This window comes from Ahaetulla prasina, chromosome 6, assembly GCF_028640845.1.
Source record: "Ahaetulla prasina isolate Xishuangbanna chromosome 6, ASM2864084v1, whole genome shotgun sequence".
Taxonomy (NCBI): domain Eukaryota; kingdom Metazoa; phylum Chordata; class Lepidosauria; order Squamata; family Colubridae; genus Ahaetulla; species Ahaetulla prasina.
Window position 1 is genome coordinate 31,962,285 of NC_080544.1, and position 23,858 is coordinate 31,986,142.

Consider the following 23,858-nt stretch of genomic DNA (forward strand, 5'->3'; position numbering starts at 1 on the left):
TTTGGGTAGATATAGACTTTCTCTTGAGAGCAGGCAACAGAATTTCATTTTTAATGAAATTCGAAATGAAATTCTGGTGTGTTTTTAGTAAAAAAATGACAAGTTATCTTATCTCTAAATTTGATAAATGTCAAATCATTTGCTCAGAATTGAAATGTAAGAATACCCTGCAAAATGTTGTACTGTATTAAAAACTAACATAGTTGCCAAGATTGTTGGACATGTGTGTGGAGAAAAGGGTTTGTCTGTTTCCATATAACAAAGATATAGATTTAACAGATATTTATTCATTTTCAAAATGAACTTACTCCTCTTCTTACCGTAGAAACTAAGATTGGTTGATAGCCATTTGTCGCATGGAACTGTTTATCCTACAAAAAAAGTAAATTACCTTTCTTACAGATGATAAACCTTCCTACAGCCCAGCATTCTCATGGTTTATTATGGAAAAAATTAGATAATCAGAAGAACTAGGTCTGTTAAATCATGGATACCACCAAACCCGATGAGCAATGTGGTTAGGTTTGACCAGAAATACTGGAAGTAGGTAACAGTACCTAAATAATGTTAGCTTTTACTATCTCAAGAACTAAACCAAGTTAGACCTTAAAACAGAAAAAGTTTCAGTTTATCAAGTTGCGTTAAATAAAATCCCATAAGCTGATAAAGAAAATTATATAGATGTGTGAATGAAATCGCTAGGAATCCATCTTAACTCAAGGAAATCTTTATCTTCTTCAAAAGAAGGAAGAACAGAAGATGGTTGTTTGAAAATGCACCTTTCAGGTTGCAGTTGGATCGCAGCCTTAGATCGCAGTTGGATCGCACCTTCGTCCCTAGATGAATATCCCAGTGAAATAAATCCACATTTCCCTTAAATTGTTGCAGATTTAAATTATTTAATTTTGCAGCAGCTGCTTAATGACAGATAATCTAAGACTAATCTGGTGTTTTCTTTTGCAGATCTGCAAACATGTCATTGAAAAAGAGATAAAAATAACTGTGCTGGATCTGAGGTGATACAGAGAGAAGAATGCCTTCGGTGAAACACAAGTCCAAAGGAAAAAAAGGCTGCCCGGTTTTCCTAGCGTTTTCCAAGTTACTGACATTTTATATTTGTATGTTTTGAATTTAACAATTTGATATTTATTGCCCTTTTCTCATTTTGAAGTTATTTCATTGTACAGTCAAAATGAAGCTCACAGTGGCATTCAGTCCGGGTATGTTATTTTATTGGAATAATATGACAATAAAGTGAATTTGACACAATGACAGTCTTGATTCCTTTGCAATTTTTTTTGTTCTTTTTCCCTCTCTGGAGTGTATATGATTGTTTTCCTGCCCTACAGGTATTCAGGGGTGCCTAAGTATGACATGTGAATGTTTACAGCATGTTTAAAACTAACACTAGCTATAAAACAGAGTAGGAAATATGAAAGAAAGAATAGACTTGCCAAGAGGAACAAAGCAGGTTCTGCTGAGAAACACACAGAAAAACTCTGATGAAATAATAAAGTGAACAATGAATGTGTGAGCTCATAAACACTTAATTCCTTCTATTCAACTAGCTTCTGTCCCAAACACCCGCTACTGCATTATTAAAGGGCCAGTATCGCCTCCCTATAAATTCACTGTAGAAGAAAGAACCTTAAAATAATTCTGATTGTTCTGAGTCACAACAGGTAGAAGTCAGAGGGCATGGAGAACTGAAAACTAGATATAACCAGAGGATTTAGGGAGGCATAGCAAACAATTCTACTTATGCATTAAATTACAGTGTGTTCATCTAAGTCTAAAATGTAAAAATAGCTGCTATCTTTGTGTGTTCTCCAGTGGATGATGAAAACAAGCATAAACTTTCTTTAATCAAGATTCACGTTTTCCACTATCCATGGAACTTTAATGCAAATATTGACTGCTATAATGTTGATCTGCCATGTCTCACACTTTTTCCAGAGGAGAAGGAATACTATTTACTCCAAGTAGAGTATGAAAAAGTTGAGGTTTATTAATAAAAAAAATTCAAAGCACCTGAAAAGCATGTTTACAATTCTTTCCTCCTCTGCCCCCTAAAATCCTCAAATACATCTCATTGGAAACCCAGCTAATTGTAAGGAAGGTACTTGGGGTAGGCTAATTAGAATATTTTTCACAGAAGGGGAAGCAACTCAGAAGCATTTGCGGTGAACAATAGATGGGCCAGCTTCATCATACTCTGGTTTGCTGATCCACATCTGTTGGAAGGTGGAAAGAGAAGCAAGAATAGATCCTCCAATCCAGACCGAATACTTGCGCTCAGGTGGAGCAATAATCTGAAGGAAAAAGGATTGAACAGATCTAATTGAACCACTTCAAACAGAGAACATTACAAATCATGCAGGCATCATTTTTCACATTGCAAAACTTGTAACAGAGGCTTCATATCTGTATGTAAGTAATGTATCTAACCCAAGCAAATGTGTTTATTTTTGATGTTGCACATCTAAGGGTGAGATTACATAAATCATTTTGGACAGAAAAATGGGCTATACTCAGTTACTTTAGATCAAGGGTGGCAACCTTAAACACTCAAAGAACCACAACTGGAAGCCTCTCGTTCAATTCTGGAGCTGACTGGAAGTCCGGTTCCCCCACCATAGAGTCTCCTCCTAGCATGGCATCCTTTTTCCCTCTGCCGACCAGAAATGCAGTTCTACCCACCACCACCATAGAGTCTCCTAGTATGGCGTCCTTTTTTGTCTACCTGTGCTAACCGAAAACCCTATCAATTGTGGAGCCGACTAAAGACGGGGAGCCGCACTAGTGGGATGAAAGAGCGGCTCCAGAGTCGCGGGTTGCTAACCCCTGCTTTAGACTCTTACAGACCTTATTTACTCAGGTTGCATTTCTATTCTATTTTTAAAAGCAATGCAATTCTATGAAGACTCTGTGTGAAAATAGGAACCTTTTTCCCAAGATTCACTGTAATAAAGAAACATGATAGGTACTTAAAAATGACACTGACAACTTAAATCCAGTCACAACTGATACGATAAATCTCCTTATGGGAACTTTCTTTCAACATCAACCTCTTCAATTTAGGAATTCAGATTAGGATTTAATTTATCCCAATGAGATGATTAAAAAGAAAATCCCATTGATGCTTAATTTTGATTTTTAAAATATTAAGTTAAATCCAAATTTGCTTATTTCAATTTATAATTTTCATTTGATTTTCATTCAGATTCCTTTTGCTGGAATGTTAGTGCTTTGCACTGCATTTTGTTAGCATTTTCATTGACTTGTATTTGAGTGCATGTTGCTGCATTCCCTCATATGGCTACTGTGAGATAAAATCCATTTCATGCTGAAGATCCAATTTTCTCAAGGCAAAATAAAAATATCAAATCAAATCAAACAAAAAATACATTTCCAATAACCATTCCCAGTTCAGGGGTAGAACTGAGAAAATGATTGGCTTAGGATTTTTCGGGCCTTCAACTCGCTGATGACTCCCAAATATTGCTGAACTATAATTCCCAGTGGTCCTAGCCAGCATGGCTAGTGGTGAGGATGCTCACAGCTGCAGTTCACCAACATCTGGAACATAGCAGATTCCTCATCTCTAGGAGTCCTGGCATATCATGTAAACATAGCCATCTCTGGCACAGTGAATTATGTAGTGATCAATCAAACAATACCTTTATTTTCATAGTGCTGGGAGCCAGGGCAGTGATCTCCTTTTGCATACGATCTGCAATGCCAGGATACATGGTGGTCCCACCAGATAGGACATTGTTTGCATATAGGTCCTTTCTGATGTCTATATCACACTTCATGATGCTGTTGTACGTAGTTTCATGAATGCCGGCAGATTCCATACCTGACGAAGATTTCAAAAGCAGCACTTGTTAAATATTCTTAAATAACGAATTAAACATGTTAAATCTTTTGATTTACAGTACCTCCTGAAAATGATTTACAATCAAATGTTGAAAGAATTTATAACCTTTTACAAATAGAGCAAACGGAATCTGAAATAAAATTGCATGAAAACTTCATACAGGTAGATTCATACATACTTAAAACTTATTTATTTTGTATGGCTGGACTAGCTTGATTTTTACCTTAAATTTTAATTGAATTTGATGGGTTTTTAAAGTTTTGTAATTTTATGGGGGTGTATGTTATTTTAATATTTGGGCAAATTTAAATCAGCTTTTTAAGGGATGTTTTAACTATTGTGTATATCTGTATTTTATCTGCCTGTTCACCGCCCTGAGTCCTTCGGGAGAAGGGTGGTATACAAATTAAAATATTCATTCATTCATTCATTTGAGATTGCTGAATACCAGAAATCTGGATGAACAAATCGACTTTTTTATAGCTGGCAAAGGGCAGTCTAGCCATATGACATGGTATGGGGACAGGTGATAGATAGATAGATGGATGGGTGGATATGATAGAGATAGACGATAGAGATAAATCAGGGCTGTCAAACTCATGGCCCATGGGCCAGATGTGTCACACACTGGCCACGCCCATGCCAGTTTAACAAAAGGGGGGGGGAGTCACGATATGTCACATCATGATGCCATGATGAGGCATGTTTGACACCCCTGAGATAGATGATAGAGATAGATAAATTATAAAGATAGATAGATAGATAGATAGATAGATAGATAGATAGATAGATAGATAGATAGATAGATAGATAGATAGATATTGTGTAGACCAAGATTAGAGCCAATATGGTGTAGTGGTTAAGACACCAGGCTAGAAACAAAGAGATTGTGAGTTCTAGTCCTGACGCTGGGCCAGTTATTTTCTCTCAGTATTAGAAACCACTTCCAAAAAGCCTTGGTAAGAAAATTTCAGGAATAGTCTAGGCAGGAACCATAACATACACAAAAATATAATATTATGTGTATATATCAACGTACCAATGAAAGAGGGTTGAAAGAGAGTTTCTGGGCAGCGGAATCGCTCATTTCCTATAGTAATCACCTGACCGTCAGGCAACTCATAGCTTTTCTCTAGGGATGATGAAGAAGCAGCTGTGGCCATCTCATTTTCAAAATCCAGGGCAACATAACAGAGTTTCTCCTTGATGTCACGGACAATTTCACGCTCAGCTGTGGATGAAATTTGAAGAAGAGATGTCTGCATGAACTCCTGTTCCATCAGATACAAGAAAAAATGTAGTCTTGTGGTGTTTGCTTTAGCTGTAGTTTAATATTTATGCTGACTGAAATTAAATAAACCAATTCAACATTCAGCATTTCTTATCATAAATGTATTATCCTGCAAATATTCTGAATTTGCTAAACATTTTTCATGTTTTTCCCTTTAATTTGTCAAAATTAAACATTCTAGATGGACTTGTCCAGTGGTGGAATTCAAATTTTTTTACTACCGGTTCTGTGGGAGTGGCAGGGGAAGGATACTGCAAAATCTCCATTCACACCTCATTCCAGGGGAAGGATAATACAAAATCTCCATTCCCACCCCACTCTGGGGCCAGCCAATTACTCAAAATTTCCATTACCGGTTCTCCAGAACCTGTCAGAACCTGCTGAATTTCACCCCTGGATTTGTCTAACTTCAGGAACTGGTAGTTTGGAAAATAAAATTTGTGCTACTATTTGGTTGCTATTATATTGCAATCAAATGTCAGGCCTGAAAGACCAGGTCCATAGGTGAAGATCCAATTTAACTGGTTTATTCAATTCAATTCAATTGATTTATTGCTAAACAATTTAGGCATAGAAATCTTTTCAACTACAGTTTAGCACCTGCTTGGAGTTAGATAAGAGTCCACAGAATTCAAGGGGTGGGTGTGGGGATTGGATTTGTGGCCACATAAGGATTCTACTCAATGAAGTTCTCCAAAGCCACAGAACTGGTATGCAGTAATGCAAGCATAATAAGGAACCTATCCAGTGGTGGGATTCAGCCAGTTCGCACCACTTCGGGAGAACCGGTTGTTAACTTTCTGAGCACTTTGATGAACTGGTTGTTGGAAGAAATCATTAGGGCAGAGAACTGGTTGTTAAATTATTTGAATCCCACCACTGAACCTATCCTACGCTCAGATAGACACTATTGATTACAATCCCCTATAAACAAGGATACCTAATTCAGAGCCTGTACGATGCAGCAGGGATTGTCTATAGTAGACAATTCTGATTTTATGTGCCCAGAGGCGATGGGTTAGCAGACAATGATTCAGAGGTAAAGAAACTTAGCAATGCAATTTCTCATCCAGTGCCGGACTATAATTTGAATTACTCTGGGCAGAAAATAATTTATTGTATCTGGATAGGTGCCAATTTCTGCTCCACTTTTTTTCAAACCGTAAGTAGGGTGTGTTTTTTTTCTTGAGGTTTCCGAGAAACTAGCTGTGGTTTTGTCAGGAAAACATTATAAATTGCAACACATTTTTCCTCTAGGAGAATTTGGTTCGGCGATCTGTCTGTATTCTGACTGCCAACCACAGTCAATTTGAACCCAGTCTCTAGGTCACTCTTTTGAAATATTGATAATATGTACCAAATTTTACATCAGGAAAATATATAAATTGGAATCCTTGTGAGAATATTTGAAAATAATTTGTTTTATATACACGGTAGGAGCATATAAAGCTTTATGTCAGTGACAATCTCATGTCATTTCCTTACCAGTAGTAACAAATGAGTAGCCTCGTTCTGTCAAGATTTTCATGAGGTAGTCGGTAAGATCACGGCCAGCCAGGTCCAGGCGCATGATAGCATGGGGCAGAGCATAGCCTTCATAGATTGGCACATTGTGGGTGACACCATCACCAGAGTCGAGCACAATCCCTTGAGGTAACACAAAACAGGTTTTGTTTGCCTTCAGGTCAACTCACCCTCATTCATGTTCTGAAGGCCCAAAACAGTTTCTCATTCTTCTTACCTGTTGTACGTCCAGAGGCATAGAGAGACAGAACAGCCTGAATAGCAACATACATGGCTGGAACATTGAATGTCTCAAACATAATCTGAAAATAATACGGGGGAAAAATGAATAAATCCTTCCCTTGGCTTATTTTAATTTGAACATTTGTAGGCCATTTTTCTAAACCAGGCTAGGGGCTTGCAATGTTATAAAATATTTTGTGACTGTATTTAATAGGTAGATCACTGGCAGTAGATGCTTATTAGAGGTATACAACTACACCTCCCACAGTTCTGCAGTTCCATGCAATGACTGATATGTAGTGATAAGGGCATTCTCAATCTCTGAGGGAGATGGGAAGTTTAGAAATAGGAAATATAAATAGATGATGGATGGATGGATGGATGATAGATAGATAGATAGATAGATAGATAGATAGATAGATAGATAGATAGATAGATGATAGATGGATGATAGATTAATAGGCAGATGAGAAAGAGAGATGAGAGAGATATAATGGATGATGGATGAGAGGTTAACAGGCAGATGATAGATAGATAGATAGATAGATAGATAGATAGATAGATAGATAGATAGATAGATAGATAGATAGATAGAAACAGACATGATAAAAAAATTCAACCATGTTTGGCAGTTCATCAATTTTTCCATCTTTTTGTTTGACTATTTTACTTTTAAATGAGTATTAAGTTTTTTTAAATGTTCTGCTGGAAAATCACAGCACCTGTGATTTTCTTGAAAGCCCTGTGGGCCATATGGAGCTAACAGATTGCTCATTGAGGAGACTGGTGGGCACTCTTTGACTTACTGGGTCACAATTGTGCAGACTGATAAAATTACTGTAAAAACAAAAATTAGAAGGCTCATTCACAAGCAGCTAGGACGCAAAGACAATTTCAGAAGGAATACAGGATTTTGTAAAAAGTAAAGGAGGGAGGGAGAGAGGGAAGGAGTTAGCAGCGAGACATTAGTATTGTCTGAATGTTTTGGCTCCATTCTTTTTCTCAAAAACATAAGTAGGGATCACATTCCACAGGTGTATAGGGTAGACCCACCACTTTGACAGATTAGCAAAACATGATACATATACCAATGATGGCAAACCTATTCGGCACCGAATCCAAAAAGGTCGTGCGGAAATGTTGCACATGTGCGCGCGCTCATCTGGGCCACGCTCCAGAAAAGCCGAACTTCCAGGTTCTAGCATGCATATATGCCCAACAATTAGCTTGGCTGCGCGCATGCGCAGGACAGTTTTCGGCACTCCTGCACAGGTGAAGGGATCACACTCCGGAAAAACCGAATTTCCGAGTTCTAGCTTGCATTCGCACCCGACAATTAGCTGGCCGGTGCGCATATGCACACTGGTTTTTGGCACTGCTGCACTCATGAAGAACAGCTGATCATCGCATGTGCATGAGCGCCAGAATCCCGGAAGACAAACAGGCAAGGCCATGCATGCCGGGCAACATGGCTTCACATGCCACTTTGGGCATGTGTCCCATAGGTTCGCCATCACGGCTATATACCATTTACCTGTGTCATTTTTTCTCGGTTAGCCTTTGGATTCAAAGGTGCCTCTGTAAGCAAGGTTGGATGTTCTTCAGGAGCCACACGGAGTTCATTGTAGAATGAATGATGCCAAATCTGGAATAAATGGCAAAATGAATTAGTAGCATTTATGAGAAACATCTCTAACTCATCCCCACCCCTTGGACATTTAACCAAAAATCCAAGAACAACGTAGTGCATTCTGAATTTCCAGAAAAAGGAAAAAGAACCCTTCATCAAAAATATGTAAACAATTAGAAACATTTTTGCCATTATGCTGCATAATAAAATTCTAAACGTTAAGACATAATATTAAGCCATCTCTGATAAGCATCGCTAAATTTTAGACAGGTAGATAGATTAAATGGCAATTTAAATACCTTCTCCATGTCATCCCAGTTTGTGATAATACCATGTTCAATGGGGTATTTCAGGGTCAGGATCCCTCTCTTGCTTTGAGCTTCATCTCCTACATAGCTGTCTTTTTGGCCCATTCCTACCATTACACCCTAGAAGTTAAAAAGAGGAAAAAGATACATGAGCACATCTGGCTTAGAAGCAAACAGGGACAGAAAGCAAAGTTAACATCATTTCATAGTGTTACTTTTCTCCAGCATGTAGCTATGATTCAGGGCTCATCCACATTAAGCCATAGCTTGTGACTCCTTGAGTGAGATGATAATTGAGGAGCACATGACATCCAAACCAAAACCAAGTATGCCACATAATCATAAGAACAATTAGCAGAATAACCAAACACAGAATAGATAAACATAATTATGTATCATATAAGAGCCAAGGTAGCACCGTGATTAGAGTGCAATTCTGCAGTGTAGCAGCAGTTCGGCAGTTCGAGTCTCACCAGGCTGACTCAGCCTTCCATCCTTCCAAGGTTGGTAAAATGAGGACCCAGATTGTTGCTGCGGGCAATATGCTGACTCTGTAAATCGCTTAGAGAGGGCTGTAAAGCACTGTGAAGTGGTATATAAGTCTAAGTGCTATTGCTAAGTCCTATTATATATATTATATATTATTATATATAAATAATGTAATATATGTTATATTATATACAGTGTTACATTATACATTATATGTATGTGTATGCATATATATATATATATATATATATATATATATATATATATATATATATATATATATATATATATATATATATATATGAATGATGCGGTGGTTCAGTGGTTAAGATTCTGAGCTTGTCGATCAAAAGGTCGGCAGTTCAGTGGTTCAAATCCCTAGTGTCGTGTAACGGGGTAAGCTCCTGTTACTTGTTGGGGTTTCTGCCAACCTAGCAGTTCGAAAGCACGTAAAAAGTGCAAATAGAAAAATAGGGACCATCTTTGGTGGGAAGGTAACAGCATTTAGTCATGCTGGGCACATGACCATGGAGATGTCTTCGGACAGCGCTGGCTCTTCGGCTTTGAAATGGAGATGAGCACCACCCCCTAGAGTCGGGAATGACTACCACATATGTGCAAGGGGAACTTTTACCTTATATATATATATCACAAGTATATGGCATGTGTTAGCCAGGGATCACCGACGTGACTAGCTTGCTCTGTGAAAGGAATTTTTTTAGGCAGTGTTATCTTACCCGCAGGACACCTGAAAGCCAGTAGGCAATTGGGGGAAGCTCTTTTCCTATCCCTATGTGGTTTATTCGCTCACGGGAATTGAGCCGTCGAGCTGCCAACCTCGGCAGAGCATAGGCTCAGCATCTTACCACGTCAGCCACCGCGGCCCCATGTAATATAATGATACGATACAATACAATATGATGAAATGAGATGGTGATGGTGTTGGTGATGGTGATAGTGATGGTGATGGTGATGGTGATGGTGATGGTGATGGTGATGGTGACATGACGTGATGTGACGTGACGTGACGTGATGTGACGTGATGTGATGTGATATGATATGAAGGTATGATATGGTATGGCATGATATATAATGTTCCTATACTGTATATTGTGTTTAGTTATTGTGTTAATGTGGCATACTTGCTTTTGGTTTGGGTGTTATGTGCACCTAAATAATTACATCACTCAAAGAGTCACAAACACACATACACTGCCCTGGGTCAAAACAGCACTGAACCATTTAGCCTAATGTAATCTGAGCTATTTTCAATAATAGCTTTCCTGAATAAACACTTTTCCCATTCCATTTACTGGAAACGAGAAGTGCCCTTTAGATTCTTCTGGGCCTTTCAACCTGAAATCCAATATGGATTTACTCATCACTATTTTACAATCGATTCAATTTACATTCATCCAATCAGGGTCCTCCTTGAACTGTCACTAGACAGCAACCACAATAGAGAACAAAAGGGTCAGTCAACCAGGCCAACTGAATAAGTATCTGCATAGGGTTTCTCTTCTGAATTGCATCCAGCAACTTATTTTGAAATAATTAGAATTAAAGCTTTCCTCTTTTTTATTTTTTCTATTTTTTTTCCTATTTTCATTCCACCTGTAATATATCATTGAGATAGTCAATCTATAGACAAATATTAATCTTCTCACCGATTGTAACATAAATTACTCTGGGACTCCCTTTTGACTAAAGAAGAGAATAAAAACAATTCACTGAGGTAAAATGAGCAGAGAGCCATCTAACACAAACTTTCTAGTCTACATGATTGTAGTCTATAAGATTATCCCAGATCAGCCCATGCATGTTTATCTAGAAGTCAACCCAGGTACCTCATACTACTTCCAAATAATTGTATTTAAAATTGCAGCTTTTGACAGAAAAAAGAGAGAGAGAGAGTAATACAGTATCATCTTCTTCTTCTTCATCATCATCATCATCATAAATAGACTACAATATATGTATTCTTCATCCCACTGAACCACAAGAATTCATCAGACTATTGTATTGTTGGAATATTAGTGTGGGTGATTTCCGGTTTAGTTTGTAACCTGCGCAGTCCTGGTCAACTCCTATATCCAGATCTGAGCAAGAATACTCTGCACTCTACTTTTGTTCAGCTGACAAAAAATATAGCTTGAGGTTTATTTAAAAAATTAGTAAATTTTAAAATCAGCTAACGGCACAGAGGGGAGACAAAAACAGGGAAAGAGAGAAACGTAAACAAGGAAGAATATAGTTATAAAACAATATCAAAACACATAGAGCTTTTCAAAGCCAATGGAAACCATACTGTAGGCAATTAGCATGGTTAACTCCAGAGGGAAGGGCCTTTGATTATTCCAGCTTTGAGCCATTTATGTACATAATGACAGCTGAATAGGAAAACAGCAAATGGCCCTTCCTCTACTTTACCACACAAAGGAAACAATTTGGTGGATAGGGATGGTTTTATCGAACATACGTCTCTTATATTTTTAAAAAAAATTCAGCAGCTTCAGAGTTTCTACAACCAATGACTCTGTAATGTAACATCTGTGACTATTTAGAAAGGGGGTGTAAATAATTTTATCAGATTTGCCGCTATTTTATAATTTATTTCCTGGCAATCCTAAAACCCATCTTTACCTCCATTCAGTGGTGGGATTCTACCGGTTCGAACCAGTTCGGGAGAACTGGTTGCTTCAACTTTCATCCATGAGCAAACTGGTTCTCTCTCTTTGAAGTGGGCCCGTCCACCCGCCCCTGCATTACACTTACCTATATTTCTGCTTCCGAAGCCCAGCTGATCAGGGCGGCAGAGTAGATTGCTGCTCCTTGGCTGTTTTCCTTGCTCTCAGCAATGCGGAAGTTCAGTTTTCTGCAAACTGTGCACAAGTGCACAGTGCGCGAAGCACGCTCTCAGTGAACTAGTTGTTAAACCAGTAGGATCCCACCACTGCCACCATTTGTGTGTATTCCACCTCCTGTCATACCACTTAAAATATATTTGTTATTTGTAATCAAAAGCAGCAACAATCTTTTCTGAAGAAGAAATTAAAAGAGGTTCCTAATTTCCGGTGAAAAATTATTAATTTCTAAGACAATTTGTAGAGATTCTCAGTCATCCAGGTCCCAAAGGTGTTTTTTCAGGAGGCAACTGGACTTTCTTTCTTTTTTTTCTTTTGAAGGTGTTTCACTTCTCATCCAAGAAGCTTCTTCAGCTCTGACAGAACAGTGGGGAATGGAAGGATTTATATTCCTTGCGGACAGCTGCTTATTTGCATCCTTTTAGAGGGTCATTGAAGCACTTGGAGGTTTATCTGTGTCCTCAGAATATAAATCCTTCTATTCCCCACCATCCAGTCAGAGCTAAAGAAGCTTCTTGGATGAGAAGCGAAACATCTTCAAAAGAAAAAAAAACAAGGAAGTCCAGTTGCCTCCTGAAAAAGCACCTTTGGGACAATTTTTAAGACACCTGTTCAGGAATCTGATTGAAAAGTCTTCTTTATATCAACTGTACTAATCTAAAATAAATGACATGAAGACTGTGTCATGGAGTTGAACGTATCTACAAGTTTCCCATAGTTTCATTTCCAACGACTTTTGATTTCTTTGCTGAGCCATTGAATTGTTCATTTACCTGATGCCTTGGACGTCCTACGATGGAAGGGAAGACAGCCCTGGGAGCATCGTCACCAGCAAAGCCTGCCTTACATAGGCCAGAGCCATTATCGCAAACCAGTGCCGTGCTGTCTTCTTCCTCACACATCTTCTAGAGTCACTTTCTGAGGCTTTCCACACAGGTATTGTCCTACAAAGAGAAGGGAGAAGATCCAATGCAAATATCCAATCAATATAGAATAGAATTTTTATTGGCCAAGTGTGATTGGACACACAAGGAATTTGTCTTGGTGCATATGCTCTCAGTGTACATAAAAGAAAAGATACCTTCATCAAGGTACAACATTTACAACACAATTGATGACTGCAGAAGGTGGAGTAAAACATGTAGCTTCACGTTCTGTTTGAACAGGCACAGGGAAATCAAAGAACAATAAAGGAATTGTTTAAACCCTTAACTTAAACTTCCTAACTTAAAGCAAAGGTGAGACACTTGGAACAATATTCCTAAATGCAACCTGATTAATGGAATCTATGGGTCTTCTAGATGGAAGCGCTTAGGATTCCTGATGAGCGTACCTTTTCTTTTATGTACACTGAGAGCATATGCAGCAAGACAAATTCCTTATGTGTCCATTCACACTTGGCCAATAAAAAAATTCTATTCTATTCTATTGAGGATTTTTTCCCATACCTTACAAGAGGACAAGTGAACTAGTGTGAGTTCAGTTTATGGATACACTAGTAAAAATCTCACATTTGCAAATAATAATTTGTCATATTTTCAGGGGACACACATCTCAAAATGTAATGTGTAAATGAATCCTGTGTTGAATATTCTGTAGTAAAATTGCTCTTTAATCACCGTTACTTTTTTGAGAGAGTAAAATTGAATGAGAATGGATACTGTAGTTCAGGATAAATTCTTGGACAAAAAGAAAGAAAGAAAGAAAGAAAGAAAGAAAGAAAGAAAGAAAGAAAGAAAGAAAGAAAGATTTTCCAAAGAAATGCTGAAAAAATGCATTTTATAAGGATTATTCACTTAGATAAACATTTACTAAAAACACAGAATCTGCACCTATGCTGAAAACCTCTGGCTGATTGGGAACAAACTATTTCCTAATTAGGAAACAAAGCCTTTTAAAAGCCTGTTTTTGGAACACAGCAGAAAAGGTCAAGGGTTCCTTGCCTCAAACTCTACTCAACTGAGCCAAAAAGGGAAATAATATCCTTAAAGGGAGGGGGAAGAAGGGAATGCTGCATTTCTGCTTGAGCATGGAGAACTCTAAATAAAAACCATATTTAGTAACTACCCGAGCTCAGGGAAAATCAGGGAAACCAAACATTTAAGGCAAGACTTTTAATGACAGCCAAGCAGTCATTTAAAGCTCCAGGAAACTCACATTAACTTGCAGAGCCCAGAACTGAGCACTAAACCTGAAACCTGAAAACAGGCGTGTGTGTTCTGCATAAGCTCTGAAAATAATTGTTGTGCTTAGACACAAAGTTAAGTACAATTATGGCATTCAACAAGAAAGACAAACTTTATTATAAATTCATTGATTGTCATCAGTAGGATTGCCAGATCTGAGCTGCAAACATCTCAATGACTACTAAAAGCCAGAAACTAATTAGAATTTTCTGTGCTTTTTAATTCCATCTTTTTGGAACTCAAATCTGGTAACCTTAAGGCATTGCTTGCTGGGACTAATAAGAACAACAACAGCAACAATGACACTTTCTAGCCAAAACAAGCTACATGTGTCAAAACAAAACTAGTGATACATGATATCTAAATCTAATATTTAGATACATGAAATCTAAACTGAAGCAGTTGAAAAGGACACCAAAAAAATAAGTTCAAGAACAAGGGGAATAATTCAAATTCAGGTTTAATATCTGAAATAGTCTCCCTTTAAACAGATAGTCTCCATTGGCCGAGAATTCTGCAAAAAACGTGTAACCATGGGAAAGGTTCTGGGTTTTGTGTTACCCTGAATTAAATTGTGTTCACACAGTTTTCTAGACAATCAATCAGTCAATCAATCAAGTCATAGACTAACAGACTTCTAGACAATAAAACAATTTGTTTGCAGTGACTGTAAATCCAGGGTTATTATTTGTAAACCATGGCTCATTACTAACAATCCATTATTTTCAAAAGTGTGACTTATCATGGCTTACAGATCTCAAGAGTGGAGTTCACGTGTTAACCAAACATAAAGCATACAAGCCAGGTTATGGCTTTACCTTTTACCATGTGTGAAGTCAGTCTTTAAGAAATAAAAGTGACAATGAACTCAAAGACAATGAAGAAAAGGCTGGGTGCAATGAACAACATTCAAATGCACATAAATACCACAACCCTCTTGCTTCACTGAATCGCAACTCCTATACTGTTTCTAGTATTAGCGATTATTATTTATAATAATTTAATTAGAGTTAAAATAATAATGCTGAAAATAAAAATATAATGTATGTTACAGAGATGCACAGCTTACCAAAAGCATGTAAATTAAAATAATATGAAGTTTGATGAAATATAATAATATTGTATCACTGAGACAAATGACATTTCTGTTCTTCATATATTTTTGTGTTTGGATTAATAGGATATAGAGGAACAGAGTTCCAAAGACGTTCATTGCAAATCCCCCCTCCCTCCCCCCCTCCCTCTCCCTCTTCAGTTTGAAGGAGATTATCTTTGAATATATAGTACAAGGGAAACCTTCCATTAAGGACCTGTATACTACACGAGTCAAAAAGAGGGCTGTGAAAATATCTACAGACCCCTCACATCCTGGACATAAATTGTTTCAACTTCTACTCTCATAAGGACACTATAGAGCACTGCACACCAAAACAACTAAACACAAGAACAGTTTTTTCCCCAACGCCATCACTCTGCTATACAAATAATTCCCTCAACACTGTCAAATTATTTACTAAATCTGCACTACTATTAATCTTCTCATCGTTCCCACCACCCATCTCCTTCCACTTATGACTTATGATTGTAACTTTGTAGCTTGTATCCTTACGATTTATGTTGATATTGATTGTTTCTTGATTGCTTATTTGTAACCTATGACTATCATTAAGTGTACCTTATGATTCTTGATGAAGGTATCTTTTCTTTTATGTACACTGAGAACATATGCACCAAGACAAATTCCTTGTGTGTCCAATCACACTTGGCCAATAAAAAAATCTATTCTATTCTATTCTATTCTATTCTATTCTATTCTATTCTATTCTATTCTATTCTATTCTATTCTATAATTGATATAAATGCGATGAATATTGTTGTAAATATTATTTACTTTACTTTACTTTACTATTTACTTCCTAAAATGATTTATACCCATACGACACACTGTTCAATTGAAGTTGGGATTTTTATATATTAATAAAATGAAAACTTATTACAAAAAAAAAGAATGTCTATTAAAAGTAAATAGGAAAAATGTCTGTCTTGTATCATGCCAGACAAAAGACTTTTAGACTCATTGGAAGCCTTTATTTGGTTGACACTTATAAGCATCCCCTTCCATTATTTTTTGTAACGTTTCCTGCTCAGAATTATCCTTAGGTGTCATTGACGTAGTAATAGGGTGATGGTATGTTTATTTCTAGTGAGCTCTCACCAAAGGATACTAAGCATGGCTTCTATTCTCATACTTAAAGAGCAGAGCAGGCATTTCCATACAAAATAACCATCAAGCAAGCACAGGTTCTTACTTACACAGGCCCCTTGAAGCAACTGAACTCAAAGTTAGCCCCTGCCTTCTCGGTAATGCAACTGTCAACTAATAAATACGCTTAGATCCCGGGGCTTCTGGTTTGTCTGAGTTGTGGGGATGCAGATGAAGGTTTGACAAAGAAGGTACCAAAAAATGAAAAGTTCTTTCTCAGCTCCCACCGTGAAAAACTGAACTCATGATTTGTAGTTACAGCTTCAAAAAACCGAAAGCCTCGTATTATGGATCAGTTTGAACTGCGAGAAGTCAAGAGCGGGGAAACTGTCCATCAGGATGACCCACACCAAGAACAATGTAAAACAAAAGATCGCACTACCAAAACAGATGGAAAGCTGTGCGGAAAATTAATTCAGTTGTGCAAAACCTGTTAGCCCCGTAGCTATTTTATCTCTGCCATTTTAAGGATGGAACTAGAGGCTAGAAATGAGATCAATGCAGAAATCAAATCCAGTAAATCTGCTTTCAACCTCACTGATTTCAGCAGGAGAAAACAGTTTGGAAGGTACTTAAATCTTTAAAGGAGTTAAAAATGCTCAACCAAGAGGTGCCAATCCACATAATCCTATGTGTGTCGCAAATTCACTCAAGCACAAGCCTCCCTGTGTTAGAAGCTTCACCCCTACAAAATGTCTAATGCAGGGAATCATTCCTATGGAGGTCAGTTAAAGAGTTACTTCCAGGGACATCTGCAGAGCTGAGGCTATGGAGGAACTGTGCTTCTTTCTTCTGAACCCAAGAGCAAAACCTATTAACCGTATTATGCAGCTGAGACAGAGATTGTTCTATCTGGCGAGACCTCTGAAGAGCCAGTTCCCCAATTCTTAACTCAGAAGCCAGTTTCCACCTTCTCCACTCTATGCTGGGTTTTAATGCCACTTACCCTTCTCAGCTCAGGGCGTGCCGTTCTGGGATGGTGCCCTGAGAAATGGCATATTCTCCGACTATATAGCCTGTCTCCTCCCACCAGCTCACCAAACAAGGAGCAAAGCCAGTCTCCATCTCCATCTCTCTGTCAAACAGAACCATATAGGGGCTTCTCCACAAATCCTCCAGTTCTGGGTGGCTGCTGGTTGCTCGGTCTCCTCCACTCGGCATTCCTTTCTGCTGTTCACAAAGCCAGGAGAAGCTTTTTGGCTGCCTGCTATATAAACACAAGGAGAATCCAGGCTAGCTGCTACTGAGAGACTTCCTGGGGTAGTTGGTGCATCAGGGAGAGTTTCTGGCATGGAGCAGATGCTTTGGCAAGATCCACGTGTACTATATGTACGGAGCTGTCAATGGAGCACAGGAGGAATCATTAATCCTGCCTTGAGTTGGCTCCATGCTGGAAAGATCTCATTCACAGAGTAAGGGGAGGGGTGGGACCAAACGTTAGAACTGCCAGAGAGATTAATGTCTCGTTTGTGCACAACAGGAAAGCAAAGCTCTGATTTGATCTTAGAACTATGTGGCCACCAAGAAAAGTGGTAATGCAGAGCAGATGCCTTATCAAACATATGACTAAGAGATATTCTGGGTTATAATAGTCAAAACAAAAGGAAAGGAAAACTATGCTCATGAGATTACAAACATATGGATTATTGCCATCCCAAAAATGCTTTTTTTCCGAAAGGCAATTTGATCTCCTTGGCTTTTTTTCTTTGAAAACAGATTTAACAGATTAACAGAGTTGGAAGGGACCTGCAGATCATCTAGTCCAACCCCCTGCTCGAGCAGGAGACCCTACACAATTTCTGACAAATGGCAATCCAATCTTTTCTTGAAAGCCTCCAGTGTTGAAGCTCCCACAACTTCTGAAGGCAAGCTGTTCCATTGGTTGATTGTTCTCACTGTCAGAAAGTTCCTCCTCATTTCTAGGTTGAATATCTCCTTATTCAGTTTCCATCCATTATTCCTTGTCTGGCCTTCAGGCGCTTTGAAAAATAGCTTGACCCCCTCCTCTCTGTGGCAGCCCCTCAGATATTGGAACACTGCTATCATGTCTCTCCTGGTCCTTCTCTTCACTAGACTAGCCATGCCCAGTTCCTGTAAGCGTTCTTCATATGTTTTAGTCTCCAGGCCCTTAATCATCCTGGTTGCTCTCCTCTGCACTTTTTCTAGAGTCTCAACATCTTTTTTATAGTGTGGTGAGCAAAACTGGATGCAGTACTCTAGGTGTGGTCTTACTAGGGCTTTATAGAGTAGTATTAGTACCTGACTTGATCTTGATTTTATCCCTCTGCTAATGCAATTTAGGATTGCATTGGCTTTTTTGGCTGCCGCTGCTGGCTCATATATAGCTGGTTGTCCACTAAGACTCCAAGATCCCTCTCACAGTCACTGCTATTAAGCCTGGTTTCACTCAGTTTATATGAGTACTTTTGGTTAACATTTCACTTCTCATCCAAGAAGCTTCAAAAGCATCTTTAGGAGAACCATAATCTGGATGATTGAGGATCTCCATAGACATGGATTATTGCCCATTTTATAGATTAAAACCTGGGAGACCTTTAGATTTACTCTGAAGTGAATCTCAGTGTTTGCCCCTAAATTTAGTTGAAGTAAGCAACCCAACATTTCCATCAATGACATCTGCAGAATCATAAGATGTGGCCAAACTCTGTTCCTTTTCGGGCTGCGAGTAGTGTGACTATGAGCAGTATGACTGCTTGTATCTTAATATCTTTCTTCACACCATTGAAAGTCCAAGGGCCTCTTAAAAATTTTACTAAATGTTTATAGCCAATTTTGCGGAACTGAATGGAATTTTCCCAGGCTCTCATATTAATGGTGGGATTAGCGCGTTCTTTACGTCAATTTAGCAATTGATGTAGAAATAAACAGACTTGGATATGAAATCCATGTTGTAGTAGCTCAAGTTACTAAAATTAATATTGTTGGGAATCAGGGATACATTATCTAGGCCAGGGGTCTCCAACCTTGGCAACTTTAAGACTTGTGGACATCAACTCCCAGAATTCCTCAGCCAGCTTTGCTGGGAGATGAAGTCCACATGTCTTAAAGCTGGGAGTTGAAGTCCATATGTTTTAAAGTTGCCAAGGTTGGAAACCCCTGATCTAGACTGCCTGCAGTTCTTTGTGTAGTTACAACAAATGTGTTTCAATCTAGAGCAATGTCCCTTCACACACAGCTGGTTTTTCCCCACCAGCAGTTGTTGACTACAACTCCCATTAATGGTCAGAATGAGGGGAGTTGTAATCCAAACTATCTGGAAGGACCCAAATAAGCTGAAAAATGTGTTAGAGTCTGAATTCTTCAGGTCATTTCCTCAGAATTATCAGTTATTAAAGAGCACATTTCACACGGATCTCACTAGAATAAAAAGGCTTTTCAATAAATTTGAAATACTGTTTGATTTAGCCTCCTTACAAAGCTTGATCCAAAACATTCCACTAGAAAAGGGCGGGAGAGGGGGAACCTAATACATGCCTTTGCTTTATAAGGCAAAGCAGTTGACTCGGGGCCTCTCGAGAACCAACTCCTAAAACTTAAGCAATCCTGCTAAAAAGCCTTTATCCTTTTTACTTAAAAATCATGTTTCTCTCCACAGGCACACCAGTTTCTGAGTCTGCAAGTACCATTCCTAAAAATCAACAGGAACAATCGGCTTTGTTCACAGAAGAGAAAGAAAAGAATTATGAGAGAAAAAGAGATATTTTGAATTTGTTGCAGCAATCACATTCTTTAAGGCAGGGGTCACCAACTTGGAGGTCCAATTGTTAAGTGGAATTTTATGACTCAGTGAGGACCCCTCTCAAGAAAAGGCCCCAGAGTAGATGTTACTAATATAAAACAACCTTCTGGGGTCATAACCACTCAATTCAGGGATGATATCCAGCAGGTTCTGACAGGTTTTGGAGAACTGATGGTGGAAATTTTAAGCAGTTCGGAGAACCAGTAACGGAAATTTTGAGTAGTTCGGAGAACCGGCAAATGCTACCTCTGGCTGGCCCCAGAGTGAGGTTGGAGTGGAGATTTTGCAATATTCTTCCCCCAGGAGTGGGAAGGGAATGGAGATTTTGCAGTTCCCTTCCCCTGTCACGCCCACCAAGCTACGCCCACAGAACTGATAGTAAAAAAAATTGGATTTCACCACTGACTCAATGGAACACTTGTCCCCCCCACTCTTTTTTTTTACATGGGTTGCAATATAAAGTAAGTGAGAATTTAACTGCATGAGTGCAGCCACTATTTTGATTAGTTAGACATTCCTTGGAGAAGTCCCTGAAGCCATCACTTGATGCAAAACACTAGCAGTCAGAAGACACGATGACACTTCTTTAATTTCACAACATATAGACCAGATTTAACCAGTGGTGGGATTCAATTTTTTTTACTACCGGTTCTGTGGGCGTGGCTTGGTGGGCGTGGCAGGGGAAGGATACTATAAAATCTCCATTCCCTCCCCACTCCAGGGGAAGGATACTGCAAAATCCCCATTTCCTCCTGATCAGCTGGGATTCGGGAGGCAGAGAATAGACGGAGGCGGTATTTACCGGTTCTCTGAACTACTCAAAATTTCCGCTACCAGTTCTCCAGAACTGGTCAGAACCTGCTGACTACCCACCTCTGGATTTAACCATAGTTTCAATTGGGAAAATGTGATGATCCTAGACCTGTAATGGTGAACCTATGGCACACGTGCGGGAAGTGGCACACAGAGCCATCTCTACAGGCACACCGGCCATCGCCCGCATGCACGCTGGCCAGTTGGTCTTTGTGCACTCATGCATGCCAGAAACTGGAATACTAGGTGACCGGCCTGCATGCGCATGCTGGAAACCGGAAGCTATGGCACACGTGCCAGAAGTGTCATGCAGAGTCATCTCTCCAGGCATGCTAGCCATTGTCCGTTGCTCTTCTAGTTTCTGGCACATGCATCCATGCCGGCCATATGGTTTAACTGCTCTTCTGGTTTCCGGTGCTCCCTTGCGCACTCCTGAAACTCCTGTTTCAGCACTCAGTGCCAAAAAGGTTCACCAACACTGTTCTAGATCAGGCCAAGTCCAAAAATGCCAGGAAATTTCTAGAAGCCTGGCGCTCTGTCAAATTAGCCATCAATAGACACAAGACATTAACAGCATCTATAGACTATGCAAAAGAGACAATCAATCAGCCAAAAAGACCCAAGTACCTCTCCACCAGCAATCAGCACCCAGATCAGCATGGATTAATTCCAAGGTTAACATCCTTGGAGTTAATCTACTTCCTAAGAGGTCTGTAGGGGCGTGCATAAGTGCACCCGTGTGCCTACCATCCCTGTCCTAGTATTCCTTTTTTACTTACTCTTTTCATGTATCCAAATTATGTTTATACCTTTACCTGTTATCTTATATATGATTGACAAAAATAAATCAGATCAACAATCAAGTATCCCCAATCAAGAAACTGCCAAAGAAGTCAACAGCAAACATCCCAACCAAAGAATCTCTAAGACCCTTCCCAAGAACACTGACAGGGCAAGTCACCAGAATATAAACTGTCGGCAAACCCCATTCCTGACTAGCCCTGATGATGTTACCTAGTTTGGGTAATGAAACATCTGCAAGAAAACAAGCAAGCTCAGGGGGCACCAAGGACCCACCCCTCATGCAAAACACAAGACTGGGCTATCCTCCACTTTATTAAGGAGCCCTTGGAAGTCTAAGGGGGACCCAGAAGCATGCCTAGAAGTACAGATCCCTTGAAATTGGTCTCTTGCTTGATTGCCTGCTGATTTTCCATTTATTCGTTTTGGTAATTAAGGGCAAGAAACTTGGCACACTCCAAGGAAGGGTCAATAGGCACATTATTGAGGACAAGAGTTGTATCTTGTAAAGGATAAAAGAACTTCTAATGTAGCCCTCTGATTGAATGAAGGAGAGAGTGAAAGCAGGAAGTGGGAATAAAAGGCTTCACAGCAGCCAACCAAAAGCAGTAGCATTTTTATTTTATTTTATTTATTTTATTTGTCACAACAGTATATATAAGCATAAGCACGGAGTAACTATACTATATATAAGCATATATATAAGCATAAGTATGTAATAACTATATTAATTGGATATAATGAAAGGAAACAATAGGACAGGAACGGTAGGCACGCTTGTGCTCTTATGCACGCCCCTTACAGACCTCTTAGGAATGGGGTGAGGTCAATAGTAGACAGTCTTGGTTAAAGCTATGGGGATTTTGGGAAGAGACCACAGAGTCAGGTAGTGCATTCCAGGCATTAACAACTCTGTTACAGAAGTCATATTTTCTACAGTCAAGATTGGAGCGGTTCACATTAAGCTTAAATCTATTGTGGGGTTGTGTATTGTTGCGATTGAAGCTGAAGTAGTCTTCAACAGGAAGGAAATTGTAACAGATGATTCTATGAGTTAAGCTCAGGTCATGCCGAAGGCGGTGTAGTTCTAAATTTTCTAAACCCAGGATTTCAAGTCTGGTGGCATAAGGTATTTTGTTGTATTCGGAGGAGTGGAGAACTCTTCTTGTAAAATATTTCTGGACACATTCAGTTGTATTGATGTCAGAAATGTGGTATGGTTTCCAGACAGTCGAGCTGTATTCAAAAATTGGCCTAGCAAATGTTTTATATGCTCTGGTTAGTAGTGTAGTGTTTCTGGAGAAGAACTACGCAAGATTAGGCTTACAACTCTTAGAGCCTTTTTTGCAATGTAGCTGCAGTGGGCTTTGGCACTTAGATCATTTGATATGAACACTCCAAGGTCTTTAACAGGGTGGGGGTCATCTGTAAGGTAATGTCCATCAAGCTTGTACTTAGTATTTAGATTCTTTTTCCCAATGTGTAAGACAGAACATTTTCTAGTAGAGCTGAATAGGTAATAAACTGAACAGAATTTTGGTCTTTTGTTAGAACGATGGATGGTTTCTGATAAGCAAAAGTTTCTAGTTTATACTGCTACACCTTTTGAGAAGGGAACGTCTCACTCTGATGGGAATGGCCTGTCCCAGTGACACCAGCAGATGAGTCATATTGCAGATCCCATCAATCAAGGAATTTGGGCTGCCGGGATCTAGGTCAATGGCCTTCTCTGTTGTGGTTCCTGCCCTTTGGAATATCTTACCTCCTGAGGTAAGATCAGCTCCTACCTTTTGACCTTCTGTAAGGGCCTAAAGACCTGGGTTT

At 39.0% G+C, this 23,858-nt stretch overlaps 2 protein-coding genes across 8 annotated transcripts in view; one reads left to right on the forward strand and one right to left on the reverse strand.

Annotated features, from left to right (window-relative positions):
* STAMBPL1 (STAM binding protein like 1) overlaps positions 1–1,272 on the forward strand; it is a 51,741-nt gene extending 50,469 nt beyond the window's left edge. For all 6 annotated transcript variants that reach the window (XM_058187708.1, XM_058187709.1, XM_058187705.1 and 3 more), the window contains one exon: positions 964–1,272. In XM_058187708.1, coding sequence (XP_058043691.1) covers positions 964–1,020 — 57 coding nt within the window. In that variant the 3' untranslated portion in view covers positions 1,021–1,272. The remainder of the gene's footprint in view (positions 1–963) is intronic.
* ACTA2 (actin alpha 2, smooth muscle) lies at positions 1,216–17,838 on the reverse strand. Of its 2 annotated transcripts, none has more exons than XM_058187713.1 (9): positions 17,699–17,838; positions 12,985–13,155; positions 8,850–8,978; positions 8,455–8,565; positions 6,916–7,000; positions 6,660–6,821; positions 4,923–5,114; positions 3,681–3,862; positions 1,216–2,312 (listed from the first exon to the last, which is right to left on the reverse strand). In XM_058187713.1, exons 2-9 carry the CDS (start codon positions 13,111–13,113, stop codon positions 2,169–2,171), a joined length of 1,134 nt encoding a protein of 377 aa, XP_058043696.1. In that variant the 5' UTR covers positions 13,114–13,155; positions 17,699–17,838; the 3' UTR covers positions 1,216–2,168. The 2 variants fall into 2 exon arrangements, with proteins under 2 accessions (XP_058043696.1, XP_058043695.1); XM_058187712.1 differs by having other exon boundaries at positions 17,607–17,763.
* Positions 17,839–23,858: the final 6,020 nt, after the last annotated feature.

Bases quoted from the DNA above. Each gene is read 5' to 3' on its own strand.
- ACTA2 (XM_058187713.1), bottom strand. From the start codon at position 13,113: ATGTGTGAGGAAGAAGACAGCACGGCACTGGTTTGCGATAATGGCTCT. The intron at 8,566-8,849 runs GTATTTAAATTG...CATTTATTCCAG, and splicing joins ACTGGGATGACATGGAGAAG to ATTTGGCATCATTCATTCTA. The intron at 6,822-6,915 runs GTAAGAAGAATG...TGTTACCTCAAG, and splicing joins TGCCTCTGGACGTACAACAG to GGATTGTGCTCGACTCTGGT.